We start from the raw sequence: 22,619 nt of genomic DNA, 5'->3' as shown, positions 1-22,619 counted from the left end.
ATAATTAATGAAAAATATGAAAATAGAAGAAATCTCGGGTTGTCTCCGAGTAAGCATTTCTTTAACGTCACTAGCATGACGTAAGGCCCCTTCATGGGTGTTGAAGGTGGATGATGATGGTTAGTCTTTCAATATAGCCACCATTGTAGATTTTCAGTCGCTGACCATTGACAATCCAGCTTCTCTCAAGTTCACTTGAGGCAGGATTTACTAGCTCCACTGCCCCATAAGGCTTCACTTCTTTGATTATGAATGGACCTGACCATTTAGACTTGAGCTTACCAGGGAAGAGCTTAAGTTGGGAATTAAATAACAATACTTGTTGCCTAGGATGAAAGTTATTCTTTATCAGCTTTCGATCATGGTACACCTTTATCTTCTGCTTATAAATTTTGGAAAACTCATAGACATTGAGTCTCATCTCCTTTAGCTCCAACAGCTATAGCTTCTGCTTCTCACCGGACAAAGATTCATCAAAATTAAGAAATTTGAAGGCCCAGTAAGCCCTATGCTCCATCTCTACTGGCAAGTGATAGACTTTCCCATAGACCATCTGAAAGGGTGATAGTCCAGTGGAAGTCTTGAAAGCAGTCCTGTAGGCCTATAATGCATTATTCAACTTTGTAGCCAATCTTTTCTTGAGGAAGAAACTGTCTTCTCTAAAATCCTCTTCAGCTCTCTATTAGAAACTTCTGCCTGGCCATTTCTCTGAGGATGAGAAGGTGAAGCTACCTTATGTCTGACATGATAATGCCCTAAAATCTTTTGTAATTGTGCATTGCAAAAATGTGAACCTCCATCACTGATTAGCATTCTAGGAACTCCAAAATGGGAAAAAATATTTTTCTTTAGGAACCTGATAATCGTCTTGGCATCATTCTTTGGATCAGTTACAACTTCTACCTATTTAGACACATAATCAACAACAACAAAGATGTATTGATTCCCATAAGAGGATGGTAGAGGACCCACAAAATCAATGCCCCAACAATTGAAGACTTCTACTTCCATGATGTGTTGCAATGGCATCTCATTCCTCCGAGAAATGTCCCTTGTTCTCTGGCATTGATCACAATGAAACACATGATCATGAGCATCCTTGAAGATAAAAGGCTAGATGAATCCAACTTGTAGCACCTTAACAGTTGTCCTATCCCCACTTAAAGCCTGCCACAAGGAGAATTGTGACAGTGCCATAATATACTTCTGGCTTCTTCCATGGTGACACATCTTCTCAATAAATTATCTGCTCCAATCTTGAATAAATGGGGATCATCCCAGACATAGAAATGAGCATGATGGAGAAACTTCTTCCCCTAATTCCAATTGAAATCCTTTGGAATAATACCTGCAGCTCTGTAGTTGGCCATGTTTGCAAACCAAGGTCTCTCATTCACATGTAAAAGGGATTCATCAGGAAATTCATCCCGGATTTCCTGCTCCTCTTGAGTTATTTCTTCATTTGCTAACCTAGAAAGGTGGTTAACCCCAACATTCTCGGAGCCCTTCTTATCTTTGATCACTATATCATACTCTTGAATCAGAAGGACCCATCTGATTAGCCTTGGCTTTGAATCTACTTTTGTGAGAAGGTATTTGATTGTTGCATGATCATAAAGATAACCACTCTGGACCCCACCAAATATGATCTGAACTTCTCTAATCCGTAGACTATGACCAGCATCTCCTTCTCAATGGTTTCATAATTTAGTTGTGCATCATTCAGGACCTTGCTAGCATAATAAATAGTGTGGAATACCTTGTCTCGGTATTGCCCAAGAACTGCACCAACTACATAGCATTGGTGTCGCACATGAGCTCAAATTCTTTACTCCAATCAGATGCCACTATTATCAGAGTAGATACCAGACTGTTCTTTAGGGTCTAAAAGGTTGTCAAACATTCTTCATCAAGCTTAAGCATTGCATCTTTATTCAGCAAGTTGCTCAAGGGTCTAGTAATTTTGGAGAAGTCCTTTATGATTCGCTGATAGAATCCTGCATGTCCAAAGAAACTCCTGATGCCTTTCACATTGACTAGTGGAGGTAGCTTTTCAATGACATCAATTTTTGCTTTGTCCACCTCTATCCCCCGAGCGGAGATCTTGTGGCCTAACACTATTCCTTCCTTGACCATAAAGTGGCATTTCTCCCAGTTCAGCACCAGATTTACTTTAAGCAATCAGTAGCATTTATTAGGGCCTTCTCCAATGGGGAGTGAATGGTTAGGTAATGCATAGCGAGATCGACTTCTTGCTCTATTGCCTCCACCTTGAAGCGTGTTTTACTATCACTGGGATGTTTTTTTTGCTTCGAATAGGTTGAAGGTGACTTTCTGATCCTCCACACTCATTTCTAAGTTTCCATTCCCTATGTCCATAACACATTTTGTAGTAAGCATGAATGGTTGGCCCAGTATTAGGGGAATATAAAAGTCTTCTTCTATATCCATGATCACAAAATCCACTGAATAAGTAAATTGGTGAACCTTAACAAGGACGTCTTCAACTACACCATATGGTCTAGTAATAGAGTTGTCTACTAGCTGAAGCGTCATCCTAGTAGAAGCAATTCTCAAATTCCTGATTCTCCAGCACATAGATGGGGGCATTAGGTTGATGCTTGCCCCCAGATCAATAAGAGCTCTACCCACTGACACATCCCCAATATAGCATGAGATGGTTACACTTCCTGGGTCTTTGAATTTCTGTGGTAGAATCCTCTAGATCATAGCAATGTAGTTTCCTTCCACCACGATGCTCTCATTGTTGATGTATTTGCCTTTCGTGAGCAAGTCCTTCAAAAACTTTGTATACAGAGGCATCTGCTGTAAGGTCTCTCCAAAGGGAATGGTGATCTCCAGCTTCTTAAATATTGTAGAAGCAAGCTTCATGATGATGAATCAAGTATAAATCAAGTAGTTTTGATGATGACAAAAATCCCAAAAGAATGATTTCAAGATTAAGTCAACAAGTTCAAGATCAAGATTAATTTCAAGATTCATTAGAGGAAATCAAGAAGAATCAAGATTCAAGAGAAGATGAATTCAAGATTCAAGAGAAGAAATCAAGAAGCAACAAGTCAAGACTTCACAAGGGAAGTATTGAAAAGAATTTTTCAAAAACCAAACATAGCACAATTTTGTTTTACAAAAGAGTTTTCTCAAATTTTTCTAAGTTACCAGAGTATTTACTCTCTGGTAATCGATTACCAGTGTTAAAATTTGATTTCAAAAAGCTTTAACTGAATTTGCAACGTTCCAAATGATTTTTAAATGGTGTAATCGATTACAATATATTGGTAATCGATTACCAGTGTATCTGAATGTTGAAATTCAAATTCAATTGAGAAAAGTCACATCTTTTCATAAAAAGCATTGTGTAATCGATTACCAATGACAAGTTTTGAACAAAAGGTCAAGAGATGTAACTCTTGACATGATTTTCTCAAGGTTATAACTCTTTCAATGGTTTTCTTGACCAAACACGAAGAGTCTATCAAAGCAAGACCTTGACTTGCATTCAATTTTCTTTTTTGAACAACTTCTTGAACAACTTTTGAGAAACCTTTAAACCTTTACAATTCTTTCCTACTCATCTTTCATTCTCTTCTCCCTTTGCAAAAAAGAATTCAACAAGGACTAATGGCCTGAAATCTTTTTGTGTATCTCTTATCCCTTTTCCAAAAGAATGAAGGATTAATCGCCTGAATTCTTTTGTGTCTCCCTTCTCTCTTTCCAAGAGAATTCAAAGGACTAACTGCCTGAGAATTCTTTTGATTCTTCCCTTTCCCTTAAACAAAAGATTTCAAAGGACTAACCATCTAAGATATCTTTTGTTTCCCCTTACAAAGATTCAAAGGACTAACCGCCTAAGAATTCTTTGTCTTAACACATTGGAGGGTAAATCCTTTGTGGTACAAGTAGAGGGTACATCTACTTGGGTTGTTGCAACTGAGAACAAGAGAGGGTACATCTCTTGTGGATCAATTCAAGTGGAGGGTACATCCACTTGGTTGTTCAAAGAGAACAAGGGAGGGTACATCCCTTGTGGATCTTTACTTGTAAAGAATTTTACAAGGTTGAAAGAAATCTCAAGAACCGGTGGTTGCTTTGGGACTGGATGTAGGCACGGGTTGTTGCCAAACCACTATAAAATTCTTGTGTTTGTCTTCTTCTTCCCTACACTTTTTAATTTTCACTGTGCACTTTACTTTTACGCTTTACTTTTGTTTAAGTTACATAACTTAGTAGTAAAGCCTAATTGAATCTAGTAACATTAAGAAGGATAAGTTTTAATTAGTCAAGGTACATTAATAATTAATTCACCCCCCCTTTCTTAATTATTCCGAGGCCACTTGTTCCAACAAATATATCAAGGAAATGAGCAAAGTATCGCTCCTTCTCTTTCTTTGACGACACCAAGGGATATGGGATGTCCTTCACTAGGGTTGCGAGTATCTTCTTCCTAGCCTCCCTAACTAACATACTCTTGGTTTTAGTGGTTAAGACTTCATTACCACTCTCCTTACTCTCATTTTTTTCTTTTTCATCATTTTCTCTCTTTTTATTCTCTCCTTCCTCATTACTCACATCCTCCACTACTCCATCATCTCTCTTTTCTCTCTCAACATTTTCCCTCCTTTGGATTCTAGTAAGAACCGCCTTGCACTCTTCCTTGGGATTCTTCTTAGTGTTTGCCACAAAACTCCCTGTGGACCTTTCAGCCAGTTGCTTAGCTAGTTGGCCCACCTAAACCTCCAAATTCTTGACAGCTGACTCTATGCTCTTGTGATTTGACAAGGAAACCTGCATAAATTGAGCCAGAGTGTCTTCTAGCTTGGTGGTCCTCTCATAGAGATTAGGCCCTTGGTTGGGAGGCCAGATGGATGGACCACCTTGATCTTTGTTGAATTTATTCCTAGAATGGGATCTACAGCCTTGGCCTTGAGAGAAATTTCCCCCCTGATTATATCCTGGAGGTCCTCCTTGATGAAACCCTTGATGGTTGGGATTGGCCATGTAGTTGACTTCTTTGGATGCATCGTCCTGAGCCATGCACATGCCTGACTTATGAGCCCCACCATAAATACTGCATCCCCCAATTTGCATGACTAAAGAATGAGCAGGTTGCACTACATGCAACTATTGAGGAAGCTTGTTCAGTGTCTTTGTAAGGGTCTCTATTTGCTTGGCTAGGAACTTGTTTTGAGCTATTAGTGCATCTTGTGATGTGAGCTCAAGAAGACTCTTCTTTGTGGGTGTGAAAGCTTGATCACAAAGGATAACATGGTCACTGGCTGCCATGTTTTCAATCAACTCCATAGCTTCATCAAGTTTCTTCAGTTTGATCTTTCTACCATTGGAGGCATCGAGAAGTTGCTTAGAATGGGGTCACAAGCCATCAATGAATGTGTTTAGCTGAATTGACTCACTAAACTTATGGGTAGGAGTCTTCCAGAGTAAACCATGGAAGCGTTCAAGAGCTTCACTCAATGATTCATCAGGGAATTGATGGAATAACGAGATTTCCACTTTCCCTCAGCGGTCTTGGACTTTGGAAAATATTTCTTCAAGAACTTCTCCACCACCTCTTCCCATGTCCATAAGCTATTTCCTTTGAACGAGTTCAAACATCTTTTTGCTTCACCAGCCAATGAAAAAGAGAACAGGTTAAGGTGGATGGCATCTTCTGGAACTCCTGCTATCTTCACCGTGTTGCAAATCTTTATGTATGTAGCAAGGTGGGCATATGGATCTTCATTTGGTAGCCCATGAAAGAGATTTTCCTTGAATCAGCTGGATGAGGGAATCTGGATAAGTGATGTTGGCAACTTGAACTTTAAGCTGGGCTATGCTTATGAAGTACTAAGGTGTAGAGGAACTAGAGTAGTCCTTTAGAGTGATCCTCTGTGGCCGGTCCTTTGCCATGATGTGTTCTTCAAAATATAGATGAGGATAGATCACATGTGTGGCGTCCCTAAATAATGACTGGTTTAATAGTAATAAATTAAATAGCAGAAACCATGGGGAATTTTTTCTCTTTTTCTTTTTTTTTCGCACTGTTATTCATTTCACGGTAATTAAATTCAGAAGGAAAATTATCACTATAGAGTCCTGAATGGCCAGTTCACAACTCTATTCGGATTCATTTCTTTCTGATCACTCATAACCTTTAAACTATTTTGCTCATTCAAAAATATACCAGCCATCATTTTAGGTCGTCACGTGAGAAATAATAAGATGTTGTCGGTAAACTCTTTTCAAATAAAGTTTGTTAACATTTCCTTTTCAAATAACAAGATAAAACATAATTATATTTATCATCTAAAACTGTCCAAAATATGGGAGTTTGCAAAATAACATAGTGACATCCAGAGCAAAGGTAACAACTGTGGTGGCTTCAGCCACAATATATACAATCATCAAAATCTCTATACAATAGGTCTACCCACCCAAAAATCAAAAGAGTAAACCTAGCAGTATGAACTAGATACACCCACCCCCAAAAAGTATGTACGCCTAGTCTAAGGAGTCGTCTGCTATGATGAAGAGTCGTCACTATTCACTGTCCCTCCAGGGTCACTCTCCTCTATAGAGTCTACCTCAGATGTTGACATAATATCCTCTGGAGAATCAACATCAGGGAGTGGGTCCTCATCATCCTTTGGGAAGTCAAGGGCATCCACAACAGGTTCAGGAGGTAACTCCTCTGGGTCCTCTTCAAGATCCTCTTCAGAGGATGACACCTCTATCACTTGAACCGGCTCAACTAGTCGATATGGAGTAGGTGTAGGTAGTATCCACTCCACAGGCTGCTGAAGTGTGCGTGCGGGTTCCTCCGGATGTACTAATGAAGTAGCAGTAAGTCGAATTGTGCCACGAAATCGGCACCTCTCATTGCCTTCGAGGGTCTCCCAAACACCCTCTAGGCACTCCATCGCAACGCGATCATGGATCAACTGCGCTGCCATCGTGATCTACAAGAGATGAAAGAAAGAGGGTAGACTCTTTCACAAGAAATCTAACTACACAGGTAACAATACAATGCGTCCTATAACGACTACGCATAGTCAAAATGTCTTTTTCAAGGGATTTCCTCTCTGGTAATCGATTACCAAAGTATGTAATTGATTACCAGTGCCCAAAAATGAATTACACAGCCTTTGCACATTGGAAACTAAAAATTACACTGTGTAAGGTAATCGATTACACAGTGTTACCTCTAATCGATTACCCACGAATGGTAATCGATTACCAGAGGCTAATTTCCAGATACCACCCAAGATACATAGCTGGCCAGCCGCCACACAAGTCTCCGTGCTTTGTGGACTTTGTTCTTTTATTGGTTGACTGCCAAGAGCTCGCCTGCTTAGGTACGTCACAGGTTCTCACTGACTGACAATGCCCGGGTTGGGTCGGGATTAGCCAAGATTGGTTTTGGGAAATAGCACCCCACCTGACGTCCCCAAGGTCTCCTGACCCGCGCGACATATTTCCAGGTACCACTCTGTGGTCAACAAACAAAAGTAGGAAGACTAACTCTTCCACGCTTTCTCACATCAAGCTTATTGGATTATGGGGCACCCGTCATATGTGGTACTAGGTGGCGATCGGGCGATGGCGCAAATCAACTCTCCTACTTCCACAAGTCAAACATAAACACACCATCCCCAGTTGCCCACCTTTAAATTGAGCTCACGCACTCCTACGTAGCCCTTATCCTCGTTCCTCTCAGCACCGGGTCCCCATCAACCCCTCCAAGCTTTCCCAATATCCAAACAATTCAATTTCATTTATCATGAAACTACCCTAAACCAAGAAAACAGAGTGGAGGCAGAAAACTCTGCACAAAACTTATTCAAATTCCACAGTTTTCCCTACTCACATACCCCAGTAACATTCTCTTCTTTACGATTCGTTAACCATTGGATCGCCTTGAAAATTTGACTGGAGGTTCCTAGTACATAAATATACATTTTGACCGTTGGGATCTGCTAAAAAATGCCTGGAACACGAGATGTACTACCCTTCCCGTGACTAGCAATGCACAACCATTTTTCTGCACATTTGGTAAAAATCTGTTGCACAATTTAACAACATTTTTCTGCATAATATGGCAGATTTCGAAATCCAACTTGCCCACATCCAATTTTACTCAAATTGGATCCTACAAGTCCTAAATCATGTATAAATCATATTTAAATCAAAAACAAACTTCAAACCAAAGCAAATCAAAATATAGGTATCCAAAACCCACCAATTTAGTGAATTCTCAAGGTTTGAAAGGTGAAATGAGAATTGGGTAATTTTGGGGTAAACTCTCATCTCAATCAAGTCTATAATATTGATTTAAAATTTCTCAAACTGGTTTTAAGGTGAAAACTCCACCTATTCAAAATTTGACCTCTCAACACCTAATTTACCCTAGAAATGGCTCTTTTCTTTCACATTTGTCACTCATTTTTCTCATTTGTTCTGCCCAAGCTTTCCTACAAGTCCTAATTGACATTCTAAACTTGAATCAACTCACTTTTGACTCCAATTTCCACTAACCCCAAAGTTGGCTTTTCTAACCCTCAAAATCTCACACTTTTCCACTCACAACATTACCAATCTCACATTTAACCCTAAGTTAACTCTCCCTATCATCTCTACCAGTTTTCTATCAACATTTTCAGCATACATATATCACAAAGCATCATCATAAAACCCTAAATCAGCATGGGTAATTTTGCTCACATCAAACATATCAAGTTTAGAATGATTTCAACAAATTCCTTCAGAAATAACTACCCTAAGGCAATAACCTAGTAGAACTACCCATCATAGCTCCCAAAAACCCAACACCCACGAATTTCAAGTGAGAAGAAGTCCACCCTTACCTGAAATTTGAAGCCCCACAAAGTAGAGGTGTGCTCCAAGACTCCGAAAATGGCTTCTCCTTGCAATTTGGGGTAGAAATGAGGAGGAATTTTGGAGCTTCAATGGAGGCTTCAATGGTGGAGAAGAAGAAGAGAAAAGCAACGTGGAAAGAGGGAGAAGTTTTTGAAATTTTCTGAATGAAGAGAGAGAAGATTTGGGCTGTTTTTTTAAAAAAATGATTTTCTTTTCTTTTTCCTTTTCTTTTCTAAAAGCACTTGCCACATGTCCCATTTTAAGTGGAGCAAAAGGGCCCACCTTTTTTCCTTGATTTGACGTCATACTCAGCCACAAAGGAGAAAAAATTTGACCTTTAGGATGCTGAAATCCTGCCTCGGTTTGCATGCCACCTCTCTGGTTCCAGTTCCTCGTGTTTCTCTGCACCCGTCGGGGCCCGTTTTCGAAAGTAGGCAATATATATCAAAACGCTCAGAATGAGACCCTGAGCGTGGTTCAGAGGTTGGTTTTTTTAAATTTTAAGTTGCATGCAAAACGATAATTTTTAGACTAATTAATTGCGAATTACTCTATAACCGTTCGGTTATGGGTTACTCTTTGTTAATTAGTCTAACCCGCGTATCTTTCCCCCAATGTACATACTTCTACCAAGAATATATATACACTGAATAATATATATATATATATATATATATATATATATATATATATATATATATATATATATATATATATATATATATATAATCATTTAGATGTAACACTTACAAAATTCCGGGTAGAAATTCTAGGATGTCACAACAGGGAAAAAGGAAGATGATACAGAGGATGATTTTTCTCTATTTATGTTTATTCCAATTTTCACTTGCATCAACTCATACTCTAACCATGATCCCTCAAGCAAAAGAACATAATTTATCTATTTTCTCTCCCAAATCTCTTTAAGAGATAAAAAAACAGTTAAATTGCATTAAGAAGAGAGATATATAACAAGCTAAACAAAATCAACCTATCCTTGGTGATGAATTATTTAGATATCCTTTTTCCAGTTTTATTAGAGAATAACACTTTCCAATGTTATCCCTAAAACTTACTATGCAAATGGGTGATCAAACCATAATCACAGAAAAGGATAATGAAAAAGTAATATTCATAAATAGATAGGAAGAGAAATTACATCAAGAGCAGTTGGCTGTGAAGCTCCCAACAAAAAGGGTTTAGCCTTTCATTGTCATAAGAGGCTTTATGATTGCAAGATGATAATATTTAGAAAGAGGGAAATTGAAAAAGGGAATGGAGGAAAGGAATGACTCCTAATGATTGCTTCTTCTGCTTCTGGCCTTTGCCTTCTGTAAGGAATTATATTCTCTTAAATTTTTGGTGTATTTTTCCTTCTTCTCTCTTCTTCTTTTATAGGTGCAGTTCAACTTGGTTTTCACACAACCTTTGCCCTAAGCTTGATGGCTGCGCTTAGTGAGTATGGCGGTAACCTCGCGCTTAGCACGTGATTTGTGCTAAGCGGGCCTTCACGTTTCATACTCTCTCAACTTCTTGGCGCTAGGCATGCGTTGCCTTCTAAGCGCCTGCATCATGCTGAACGCTTTATATGCGCTGAGTGAGTAGCTTCATATCTTCAAATTTTCTTCTTCTTTGAACTTTACTTTGTTTTTCTATGCCAATTATTCACCAATCATGATAAATTCACAGCTTTTAACACTTTCTATACAAAAACTTAAATGATGTAAAAATTCCAATTATTCACACAAAAAGGAAGAAATAAGAGAGAAAAATTAACAATCCCTACTTAATTTAATCCCAAAATACCTATACATAGCAGTTATCAATTACCTCTTTCAAGAGGTATTGAGCATCAAATTGACTGACTTCATTCCTGATGCTTCACTTCCAAATAGGCCAACCTATAGGCCAAGTTCAGAAGAAGCAAAGGAGATTCAAAGGCAAGTTGATGAGTTCTTGCAAAAGGGATTTCTTAGGAAAATTCTTGGTTTGTGTTCTGTTCCTCTGATCTTGGTTCCAAAGAAAAATGGGGCATAAATAAAATCATTGTAAAGTATAGATATCATATCCCTAGATTGGATTATATGTTTGATGAATTGCATGTTTCGTGTGTGTTTTCTAAAATATATTTGAAGAGGGAATACTGTCAAATTCGCATGAAAGAAGGTGATGAATGGAAAATAACTTCTAAAACAAAATATGGTTTATATGAGTGGCTAGTAATGCCATTTGGTTTAACTAATGCACCCAGTACCTTCATGAGGTTAATGAACCATGTTTTGCGTGCTTGCATTGGAAAATTTGTTGTGGTGTATCTTGAAGACATTTTGATCTATAGCAAAACATTAGAGGAACATGTTGATCATTTACATGTTTTTAATGTTTTGAGAGGAAATAAATTGTATGTCAATCTTAAAAAGTGTTCTTTTTTCCATGAATATGTTGTGTTCTTGAGTTTTGTCAATAGCTCAAAAGGAATAAGTGTGGATGAAGAAAAGGTAAAGACAATTAGGGAATGACTTTAACCTAAGAATGCTAATGAGGTAAGAAGTTTTCATGGTATAGCAAGTTTTTATAGAAGATTATTGAAGAACTTTAGTTCACTTGCTACACCTTTAAATGAACTTGTAAAAAAGAATGTGGTGTTCAAGTGGACTGACGTGCATGAGAAAACTTTTAATTTATTGAAAGGTGAGCTAACCAATGCACCTTTGCTTTGTTTGCCTAATTTTGATAAAGCTTTTGAAATTGAATGTAATGCTTCTGATGTTGGAATAAGAGCAATACTGATGCAGGACTCTAAACTAGTTGCATACTTTAGTGAAAAGTTTCCAGGAGATTAGGAATGGTTCATATGAGGAAAGAAAGATTCCCGGCTCAAAGAAAATCCAAGTTGCAACCAAGAGGAGATAAGCCTTTTCAAGTTCTAGAAAAGATAAATGACAATACTTACAAGCTGGACTTGCCAAGAGAATATGGTAACATAAGTGCCACCTTTAATTTGGCTGATCTATCTTTCTTTGATGTAGGTAATGAATCAGATTCGAGGACGAATCCTTTCAAAGAGGAAGGGAATGATGGAGGTGCAACTAGCCCGTCTAATGATCCTTTACAGGGGATTGAAGGTCCTATGGCAAGGCCCAAGACTAAGAGGATGAAGCAAGCATTGCAAGGCCTGATTCTAAAGATCTAAGAAAGAATACCAATGTGAATTAAGGGTTGCACCTAATTGGGTCACTCTCCTACAAATTGATGAAGATACTTTGAGGTCAACTTGAAGAATCACTTTAGGAAGCACAATTTACAAGACAAGAAGCATTGAGTTGATCAATTTTGGTGGATTATTAATATTGGGTTGGTTAGATAATAATTAAGCTCAACATGCTCATAAATTTTAACCAACTTTTAGAATAAGATTTGTTTTCATTTTTAATTGTATTTTGAACCTATTTTCAGACTTGTAATGGACTGTCACGACCTTTTATTGTTTTTTTAAAATATTTTAATTATTAGATTAGTTATTGGCCCTTGGGCCTAAATTAGGGTTATTAGTAGGAGTACAGATAGACTCCTTAAACAGCTTGTTGGGAGAATTTGAAGATTAATAAAATTTAAGAGTTTCTCTATTGTGAGAGCTTTTCCTTTGTTCTTGGGTTAAAAATTGATAGTGTTAGTTCTATCAGCAGATCACGGTTAGGGTCACGCCCCTTTTGATAACTTTGATTCTATCGATAGGTCACGATTAGGGTCAAGTTCCTTTCTTTTTATACCTATTTTCCAAGACGATCTTAAGTGATCTCTTATCACACAGTGTTAGAAAAAGGCATAGTTTACTACTAGCAATATTCAAAGTTCAATGAACCAAACTACCTATTAGAGTTTTGAGAGACTAAGTCAATCTCAATCGGAGGCATCAATGACATGCTAAAGCTGTCAATAAAGACCCACTCAAAATATTATTTCTTAGTCATATTATTGCATATCCAACCTTTGAGCATAAGAGGATCTTCCTGGAGTTGTTTACCAAACAAGATTTTAGTAGTTTGAGGAGAAATTGAACCCAACCATATCCATACAGAAGACGGAAGTTAACTTTGAATCCTTAACCACACATGCCAACCCAAGTTAGCAAATAGACCCATTCACAATCAAACTTTGTAATATCATACTTCAATACAACCACACTACTACATAAATAATAGGTTTAATTACAATTTTAGTCCTTTAATTTTTATTTTTTTAAGTTCATTTGGATCTTTTTTCTATAAAAATGGGTGCAATTTGGTCCCTTTTTTCTTCCATCTACTCCAAAAATTTAAAAAATAAGATCAAATTTGATTTTAAATGGAACCAAATTGAAAACATTTTAAAAAAATAAAATAAGAAACTTAATTGAAACTTCTATAAATAAAAGGACCTAATTGAAACTCTTTTAAAAATTATGATCTATTTGAACCTTTTAATAATAAAAAGACTAAATTAAACTTTTAAAATAAATTAGAGGATCAAAATAGTAATTAAGCCTAAATATTAAGACAATCATGTATTTTTGCATAATTTTTTGCACCGTTTTCATGCTTTCTAATGAACATTATTCCGTAAAATGAAAAAAAAGTATACCTAACCTTGTTTATTTTAGGTTGTGTTTTTATTTATATAAAATTAACCAATTTTGATATCAATGCCTCTAAATTTAACCCTGATTTATAAAACAAATGTTTTAGTTTTGCTATTTGTTAAGTAATGACATATAGCAAATGGATCACTGACGTATGGTATATTAAAGTTGATTATGGCTCATCATCACCTGAAGCGAAATTACTCTGGGGGGCTAAGAAACATATTTTTATTAAAAAATAAATTAAATAAAAAGAATTGAGGAACAAAATCAAAAGATAATCTTTATGGAAGAAAAAATACATAATCCTTTAATTTCATTTATGAAATAGTGTAAAGTTTTGTTAGATTTACATGTTTGCTTAAAGATTTCTTTGAGTTAATGACCATCATACATCACAAGCAAGATTAACAAGTAGGTTAGAGGACACCCATAATCTTTCATCTCAACAAAAAAAAATTAAAAAAGAATGTGCGACTTGTAATTGACCAATTCCTATTACCTAACATGAAAGAAGCTTACACTACTACTCCATAGAGTCTCAAACTGTTTCCAAATGTAAAAAAATAAATAGTAGTATTAGATAAATACAACAAATATATATATAGAGAGAGAGAGAACTATATGTATGTTTAATATAAAGACAATTAAAAATTAAAATGCTAGTAAATATCATGATATGGATTAGGTTAAGGAGAGCCTTGAGATAAAATCCAAGTCAGTTATCCTAGTTTATTTCTTTTGTTTTACACTTCATCCTGACAAAGATTAAATCTGAATTTGGCTAAATGGCGATCAGGGAAACTTCGAATATAATGCCAGCAGTTGACTCTCTCTTTGTCCCTTCCAGAACAGCTCCTACCAGCCATATTGTTTTTTCTCTTGTACCTATCCCAATTTGTTTCATATTTTATGTCATAAACTAATCCACAAACTCTTACAACAGGCTAATGTCACTCTCAACCGTTTCAACACGCGTTTTGAAAGCCCCTATCATTGAATTAAAGTTAACATTTTTTTACATACCAATTCCCTTCCCACTGCACATTTTCTGAGTCTTCAAGATTCCATAATTTCAAAGACTTTGTGTGCACCACACCACCATGGGGAATGAAACCAGAAAACTCTCAGATGAGTATGAAGTTTCAGAAGTCCTAGGAAGAGGTGGATTTTCTGTTGTCAGAAAAGGCACCAAAAAATCAAGCAGTGACACCAAAACACATGTAGCCATCAAAACCCTGAGAAGGGTAGGCACTGCCTCAAACTCCAACAACCCTTCTGGATTTCCAAGACCAAAGGGTGGAGAGAAGAAGAGCACAGCAGCTATGATGGGATTCCCCACATGGAGACAAGTCTCAGTCTCAGATGCCTTGCTCACAAATGAGATTCTTGTGATGAGGAGAATAGTGGAAAATGTTTCACCACACCCTAATGTGATTGACCTCTATGATGTGTATGAGGACTCAAATGGGGTGCACCTTGTGTTGGAGCTGTGTTCTGGTGGAGAACTGTTTGATAGGATTGTGGCACAAGATAGGTACTTATGAAGCACCAATACTTTTCATTTGTCCCACGCATCCGATTCCAATACTTTTGGATACTTCAGTGATACGCGTTTGGATACTTTAATTTATTCTACATAGCCTTCAAAAAAGTTATGAAAATCTAATATAGGTATATATGAGAGATAGAAGTATGTATAATATAGAAACAAAAACATTGTTCCTTGATGAATCAAAAATAGAAACTCTCTTTATGGATGATCTCAAGAAAGGAATGCGATTAAAACTATTCCAATTTGTAGAGAATAGAAAGTGATTTATGATAACATTTTTAATTTTTATTTTATTTTTTGCAATGTCCAAGAAGTATATTTTTAACTTAAATTTGCAGCATTGCAATTATATACAATTATGTTTTATGATTTTTTTTAGAATAATCATATCCCGTATCAAATATGTATCGTATCTGATATATTCTATCTATGCATAGGTACTCAGAGACTGAAGCTGCAGGTGTGGTTCGCCAGATAGCTTCAGGATTAGAGGCTATTCATAGAGCTAACATTGTCCACAGAGATTTGAAGCCTGAGAATTGCCTTTTCTTGGATGTGAGGAGGGACTCTCCTCTTAAGATCATGGACTTTGGGTTGAGTTCTGTTGAGGAATTCACTGACCCAGTTGTTGGTTTGTTTGGATCCATTGATTACGTTTCACCAGAGGCTCTTTCTCAAGGGAAGATAACTACCAAGAGTGACATGTGGTCTCTGGGGGTGATTCTATATATCTTGCTCTCAGGGTATGTTGACTTTTTCTTTTTCCTTTCACATATTTCAGTTTGTTGTCCCTATCTGTCCATGTGCAATTGCACTACATAGGGAAAGTCATCAATCACTTTTAGACATAGAAATAAAATATGGTATCACCTTATAATTGAAGGCAAATAATTAAAGGATGAGGTTTTCATATTCATCTTATCACTCAATTTTGCATATTATGTTGATCAGCTGTCCTTTGCTTCACTGTAGATGTTTTCTTCTAGGCACAAAAATAGATGAAGGAAATTATTATATTTCTCTTAAATAATAAAATTAGCTCAATTTTATCTTTTTTTTTGTGTGTGTGTGCAGGTATCCACCTTTCATTGCTCAAAATAATCGCCAGAAACAACAAATGATAATGAATGTAAGTAACATATCATGCACAGATTTAAAGTGTGATTCCTCAAAGAGAGAATGAGTAACAGACTGTAAAAATGAGCAATGTAGGAAAATGTGACTTTTACTCAAATACATTATCCATTTTCAATCTACCACGTGTTTTCTCATAGTAACTTACCACTTTCATCATAAAAGTACAAAATACATTAAATTACATCATTTGCAAGCCACTATACCTTTGCATTAATGTGCCAGATCCAATGATCAGTTCAAAGGTTTAGTATCCTGTGTTGCACTGTTAATTGCGTGACTATCATAACCTTTGGACTCTTAGAAGAAACAAATTTTAAGTTAAATACGGGTACATGTTACATCTTCCACCTAGTGATCATTCTATAATGTTCTTGCTTACCAAATCCAATATTTTGGAACAGGGGAATTTCAGTTTCTATGAGAAGACATGGAAGGGCATTACCCGTTCAGCGAAGCAACTGATTTCAGATCTTTTGATTGTTGATCCTAGTAGAAGACCTAGTGCTCAAGATGTATTGTACACTCTTACCAACTTCATTAATCTTAAATTTAATTGAGGCATATTTCTTTTTTCTTTTCTTGGTACAAAGAATGAAGCATATCTACTATGATAGCAATTCTGTGTTGGAATAAATTACCACAAAAAAACCGTTATTTATTTACTATATGTTTAGGTTTTTTTTTACTTAAATACTAGTAGTTTTTAGTAATGCATCTAAATCTTTCAGGAAAAAAAAAATAACTACTAATCAGTGTTCAACATTTTGCATCATATTATTTTCAAGCACAAAGAAGTTTGGGGATATTTTATTAAAATACTTTGAGAACAATAGCCCCACTTACATTTTGATTTATGTCTTGGAACAGCTTCTGAGTCATCCATGGGTGGTAGGTGACAAGGCCAAAGATGATGCAATGGACCCTGAGATTGTCTCAAGATTGCAGAGCTTCAACGCTAGGCGCAAACTGCGTGCAGTTGCAATTGCAAGTATTTGGAGCACCACAATCTTCCTCAGAACCAAAAAACTGAAATCCTTGGTGGGAACACATGATCTCACAGAAGAGGAAATTGAAAATCTCAGGATGAGTTTTAAGAAGATGTAAGTATTCATGAGTCAAGATCAAAATTCAGAACTGATCAAACTACTAAGGCCTTATTTGGATAAACTTCTCTATAAACACTAATAGGAGAAGAAAATAAGAAGGTAAAATACATTAAGCTTCTCCATAAGATAAAATTAACTTATGTACCTTAGCTTTGAGAGAATTTATATTAAAAGAGCTTCTCTAAAAATTAAGTGCATAAGTTGATTTTAACTTGTGCAAGAAGGTTAATTCATTTTAGCTTCTTATTTTCTTATTCTTTATAGAGAAGTTTATCCAAACAGGGTCTAAGACTATATTTTATATTTAGTTGGGACACTCCAACATTCTTTAAAAAGTAAAACTAATGAAGTCTATTTAGTTCTCAGTTGAGTTCGATTATAAACAAGTTTCGACTCAATTTTGCCTTGAAACTCAGCTTGAAATGGAAGAAAATGGAATGTTGTTTTTGCAAACTCAGCTTCAATACGGAATTCATTCAAATTTAAGTTTGCGAACTTTAACGCAAACATGCACAAATGTGGCTCTTCAGTTTGACAAGAAACCAATTATTTGTATATGCACTTGTCTTAGACAGTTTCTTTTGACTGATATAAAAATGTTGCTGGTTGTTAACAGATGTGTGAGTGGGGACAATGCCACTCTATCTGAGTTTGAGGAGGTGCTGAAAGCAATGAACATGCCATCACTGATCCCTCTAGCACCGCGAATATTTGACTTATTTGACGACAACCGAGATGGAACAGTTGACATGAGAGAGATACTATGTGGTTTTTCCAGCTTCAAAAACTCCAAAGGGGATGATGCTCTCCGTTTGTGCTTCCAGGTGAGCCTTTTCTCATAACTTACCGTCTACACAAATATGCCGTATATGGCAATCACTCATGTACTATTTATTCTTGTGATTATATTGCATGACTCACTATTTTCACCATACCTTAGTTCACAACCTCTCAACAACTCTGGAAAAATACTCCAACATACACAAAAGAAACCACTGTAAAGTTCTTTATATATGACTTCGTGTTTGGCTTCAGTTTAGATTCTCTAAAATCACCTTGAAATACCCGTTAAAATGATTTTAGGTATATATTTTCATGTTTGGTTTCATATTCAAGAAATGATATTAGGTTGGAAATTGATTTTGGAGAAAATTTTTTAAGGAATTTCTGCAGGATCGAAAAATTTATAGTTTCAGAATCAATTTTAACCAAAATTAATTGTATATAATCATTTTTAATGCTCACCTACACACTAATACAAAGAAAAAGAGCTTAGCATAATGAGCTAATTTGCCTCACGGTTTTCTTTGACACAGATGTATGACACAGATCGATCCGGGTGCATCACCAAGGAAGAAGTAGCATCCATGCTCAGAGTAATATTATGCCCCTTCTTTTTTAGGATAAAATATAATTGAAGTCTCTTAATTTTTGCTTAAAGTTAGTTATAGTTCCTATACTTTAGAAATATTATGATATTGATTTCCATATTCTTTATAACCGGTGAATTTTGTTTATTTTTTAAACTTAGACCAAGATCAATTTTGACTTAAAATTGAAGACTCAAAACACACTATACTCTATTTTTCTAGTTAGCCTTAACTTGTGACTTTCATCTCTTGACACAAACAAATTCACTGAACAACAGGCTTTGCCAGAAGACTGTCTCCCAACTGACATCACTGAACCTGGCAAATTGGATGAGATATTTGACCTAATGGATGCCAACAGTGATGGAAAAGTTACCTTTGATGAATTCAAAGCTGCTATGCAGAGAGATAGCTCTCTCCAAGACGTAGTTCTCTCTTCTCTTCGCCCACAATAGTTCTCCTAATTTTCATTAATTTATTGTATTATTAACTATGGTATTTTAAAATGGAGTAGTACTAGTGTTGTCCTTTTCTTTTTCTTCTTCCTGGCCTGGGCCATTCTTTTTGCTGACTTATTGATACTATAGGAAGAAAAAGGATTGGATTACTATATAGTGAATTTTTGCTTTTGACAGTTATCTATGAACTTCTGCGTTCTCATGTTGTTCGTCAATCTCGCAGTCGAGATTCCAACACCAACAAGATAACAAACAAAATATATTTTTTTGTTAGTAGGAATTGTACTGGAATTTTAAGAGATTTATAAGAATTCACGGACCCTTCTTAACCAATTAAGCTAGACCTCATCGACCAAAACAAAATACATTCAAGAATGAATTTTGGTTGCAATTTATTTGAGAAAATGATTAAAAATTATTGACTTAAATATGTTTTAGATCCTTAATAATTGACTAAATTTTGTTTTGGGTTCCAAATAATTTATTTATTTGCAATTAGATCCATAATATATTACAAATTTTGTTTTGAATCGCTACAATTATAATTCAGGCAAATGATGATATGTCCCTTAAAGTTTTGAAAAAACAATTTGTGGCAATTTTTAAAATAATTGGTATCTAAGGATAACAAAGTATATTTGGATCCTATGGATACTTGCAAAAATATTCAAGATAGGTAATTAGCCACAAAATTTGAGGCAAAGTACAGGATAGAGGTATATACCCGCAAATTTATGTAGGTATGGGTGCAAGTATGGATACCACCCAACCTCTCCCGCACATATCATATCATATCTTATTTTTGTGTTTGTTCCTTAATAAATTTTTGTTTTGTATTGAGTCCCTAATAAAATAATAATTTTATTTTTTATCCCTAATATTTTGTTTTAGTCTATTAATAACAAGTGGGAAATATTTATCATGGAGCAAACACAAAATTTGCTAATTTATTAGGGACTAAAAATAAGTGTCAAGGACAAAAAAAAATTATTGTTTTATTAGAGACTCATTGCAAAACAAAAATTTATTAAGAAAAAAATGCAAAATCGGATATTGATTAGGGACCAAAAACATATTTAAGTCTATTTTTTATGACTAATATTGTAAGTCTCTAATCTCTAGTAGTATCATTATTAGAGAGTTAAAAATCCTAAACCTTTAATTAGAGTCTTTGTTAAGCGATTAAAACATTAACTTTAACAATATGATTATCTTTGTAATTTTGTTTATTTATGACTTGAGATTGGATGAACCAATGTTATGTTTGCTTGTATTTAATATTATGTGTATGCTTTTAATATTATGTTTGGATTAATTAAGAATGAATTTTTACTACAATTGTAGTAATTAGATACGTAGGTACTTTGCGGGTACAAGGATGAGATTAAAATTGTTACCCTTGTGACACCCTCTACTCCACACATATATGTACTAATAATAAAAGGAATAAGAAATCTAAATTAATTAAAAGTTTTTAAACATATTAAAATAAAAGCTTTTCAAAAAGGTAAAAGGCTCACATTTACTTTTCTAACATCATAATAAAAATTGTCCAAATAAATAATAAAATCATCTTGGCTCAAAATAAGGTTGTCTAAGACTTCATGAAATTAAAATAGAAACTTATACTCCAATGTCACATCCTATAAGAGCATTGTGTTCCCACGTCCTCTAGCATGAGGTTCTCCATAGCCATCCACCTACCATTTGCTCCCACGAACACAAAATTCGAAATCATCACAGGATCCAAACACAAATAGCAGCACATGGGGAGTGAATTATCACATTCCTAACTAATAGAGAGAAACATGACAATATATATATATACATATCATATAAATAAGATACAACTTACTTAAACATAGTTCACGTCATTCCACCACTTTATCGGGTAATATCACATCACAACACAATGCGTCTCATTCATTTTTACCTCATTCACATACTCAAAGATCAAAATACAATATCACTAAACCAATCAATATTGATCAATACACAAGCGTTATGCAACAGATACATTAAGACTCAATCCTATATGCAATGTGGTACCATGTCAGTGAAAAACCTCGTTAGGCGCCTAGGAGTACATGGCAAGACAAACCACACACTAGTAAGTCAGGTTACTCTCACTAGGTAAAATCATAAGGAGACCAGTCAGGGTCACACTATTTTGCGAGAATGCTCCAACCATGTGGGATCAGCACAAGCTTAAAGGAGCACTCAAACCAGGTGTATTTACTCCCAAGGCCAACACTCCGAAGAGTCCATCAGGGCCTCTCCCTCCTGATTCAAGTTTAACCCAGAAAACATTTTAGCACACAGACTCTATCTATGAACTGTACAAAACACACGACTCCTCAATTATTCTCAAAATAATTTTATCTCGTTGCGCCTCAAAGTGATTCAATTAGTTGGGTTCCCCTAGTGGATCCCGTCACAATACTCGTCGCGCAATAACGCGTCACCCTTAAAGGGTCTTACAATTGTATGATTGCACAGTTCATAGCTCACATCTCAATACACATATATCTCGCCATTCATCACAGCTTCAATTTGTCACTTACTCATAATTCATAACCTCCATATAACAATTTATACAAAATGTTTCTCAATCCACGGGGAGTAAAACCCCACAAACAATTTCATATAATCATACAGGGAGAATTTCAATACAATAAACATTCAAAAATAGATCCCAATTTGATCCCTTAAGGATTCCTACACATGTTCATTCTAACCCCAATTATGATAAACTCACCCCTTACCTCTAAGCGAGCTCACGTGTGTAGTTTGGAAGTAATAGTGGCATCCCTAACAGTTCCCTAAGATTCCTCAGCTTTTCCCCAGTTTATTCTGTTTGGATTTCCAAGTGTTAGAGAGAAGGAGAAGAGATTGTAGTCTCCATATCACAGTCAAGGTGTGAGACTAATTTCTCTCCGAAAGACCATATTCCACAAATCCCAATGGTGAGACTTTGCGAAAATACATTAAAAATGCGGTGTCCAAATTTCACAACGATCCAACGGTTAATAATCTGAGATCGTAGTTTTACTAGGATAGGTTCAAGTGTATGTGGGAAAAGAGAAAGCTTAGTGCAAAGGATATTTCTTCTACCACAGACATTATCTCGAAAATCCCAACGGTGGGAGTATCTGGGAATAAGTTCTAAACCTCTTGATTCAATTTCAAGACGATCCAACGGTTAATGAGTCCAAGATTATTGTTTTCCTGAAATAAGTTTGAGTGTATGCGGGAAAAAGATAGGGTTTTAGGGGGGAGAAGGAAAAACGAATTTGAGAGGAAGGGAAATCCTAGAGATGTATCGCCAGTCAAAAAACTAACCTAATATGTCTCTATTTATAGCTAGGATACTCTCAGCCTATTATTTACTTTATTTATTTATTTATTTTATAAAAAAAGAATTCTATTTTATTTCCTATCAATGAATAAATAATTTTTTTTTCTTTCAAACTATTATTT

General features: G+C 35.7%; 2 protein-coding genes across 2 annotated transcripts; one reads left to right on the top strand and one right to left on the bottom strand.

Annotated features, from left to right (window-relative positions):
- Positions 1 to 2,289: 2,289 nt before the first annotated feature.
- LOC102660149 (uncharacterized) lies at positions 2,290 to 2,892 on the bottom strand. The gene is made up of 2 exons (XM_006598490.1): positions 2,781 to 2,892; positions 2,290 to 2,651 (listed from the first exon to the last, which is right to left on the bottom strand). The coding sequence occupies exons 1-2, from the start codon at positions 2,890 to 2,892 to the stop codon at positions 2,290 to 2,292; spliced, it is 474 nt and encodes a 157-aa protein (XP_006598553.1).
- An 11,499-nt stretch (positions 2,893 to 14,391) lies between these two features.
- Positions 14,392 to 19,319, top strand: LOC732616 (calcium and calcium/calmodulin-dependent serine/threonine-protein kinase). Its single transcript, XM_006597983.4, has 8 exons — positions 14,392 to 15,050; positions 15,506 to 15,811; positions 16,143 to 16,197; positions 16,607 to 16,717; positions 17,073 to 17,305; positions 17,928 to 18,135; positions 18,628 to 18,687; positions 18,960 to 19,319. Exons 1-8 carry the CDS (start codon positions 14,617 to 14,619, stop codon positions 19,134 to 19,136), a joined length of 1,584 nt encoding a protein of 527 aa, XP_006598046.1. The 5' UTR covers positions 14,392 to 14,616; the 3' UTR covers positions 19,137 to 19,319.
- The last annotated feature ends 3,300 nt before the right edge of the window (positions 19,320 to 22,619 follow it).

Source organism: Glycine max, chromosome 15 (assembly GCF_000004515.6).
Source record: "Glycine max cultivar Williams 82 chromosome 15, Glycine_max_v4.0, whole genome shotgun sequence".
NCBI classification, from domain to species: Eukaryota; Viridiplantae; Streptophyta; class Magnoliopsida; order Fabales; family Fabaceae; genus Glycine; species Glycine max.
The sequence above is the reverse complement of the archived record's forward strand: the minus strand, read 5'-3'. Positions and strand labels throughout refer to the sequence as shown.

Coding starts and splice junctions, on each gene's coding strand:
- LOC102660149 (XM_006598490.1), bottom strand. CDS start 2,892: ATGAAGCTTGCTTCTACAATATTTAAGAAGCTGGAGATCACCATTCCC. Junction 2,652..2,780: donor GAAGGACTTGCTCACGAAAG/GCAAATACATCA, acceptor GGGATGTGTCAG/TGGGTAGAGCTCTTATTGAT.
- LOC732616 (XM_006597983.4), top strand. CDS start 14,617: ATGGGGAATGAAACCAGAAAACTCTCAGATGAGTATGAAGTTTCAGAA. Junction 15,051..15,505: donor AGGATTGTGGCACAAGATAG/GTACTTATGAAG, acceptor ATCTATGCATAG/GTACTCAGAGACTGAAGCTG. Junction 18,136..18,627: donor CTCTCCGTTTGTGCTTCCAG/GTGAGCCTTTTC, acceptor TCTTTGACACAG/ATGTATGACACAGATCGATC.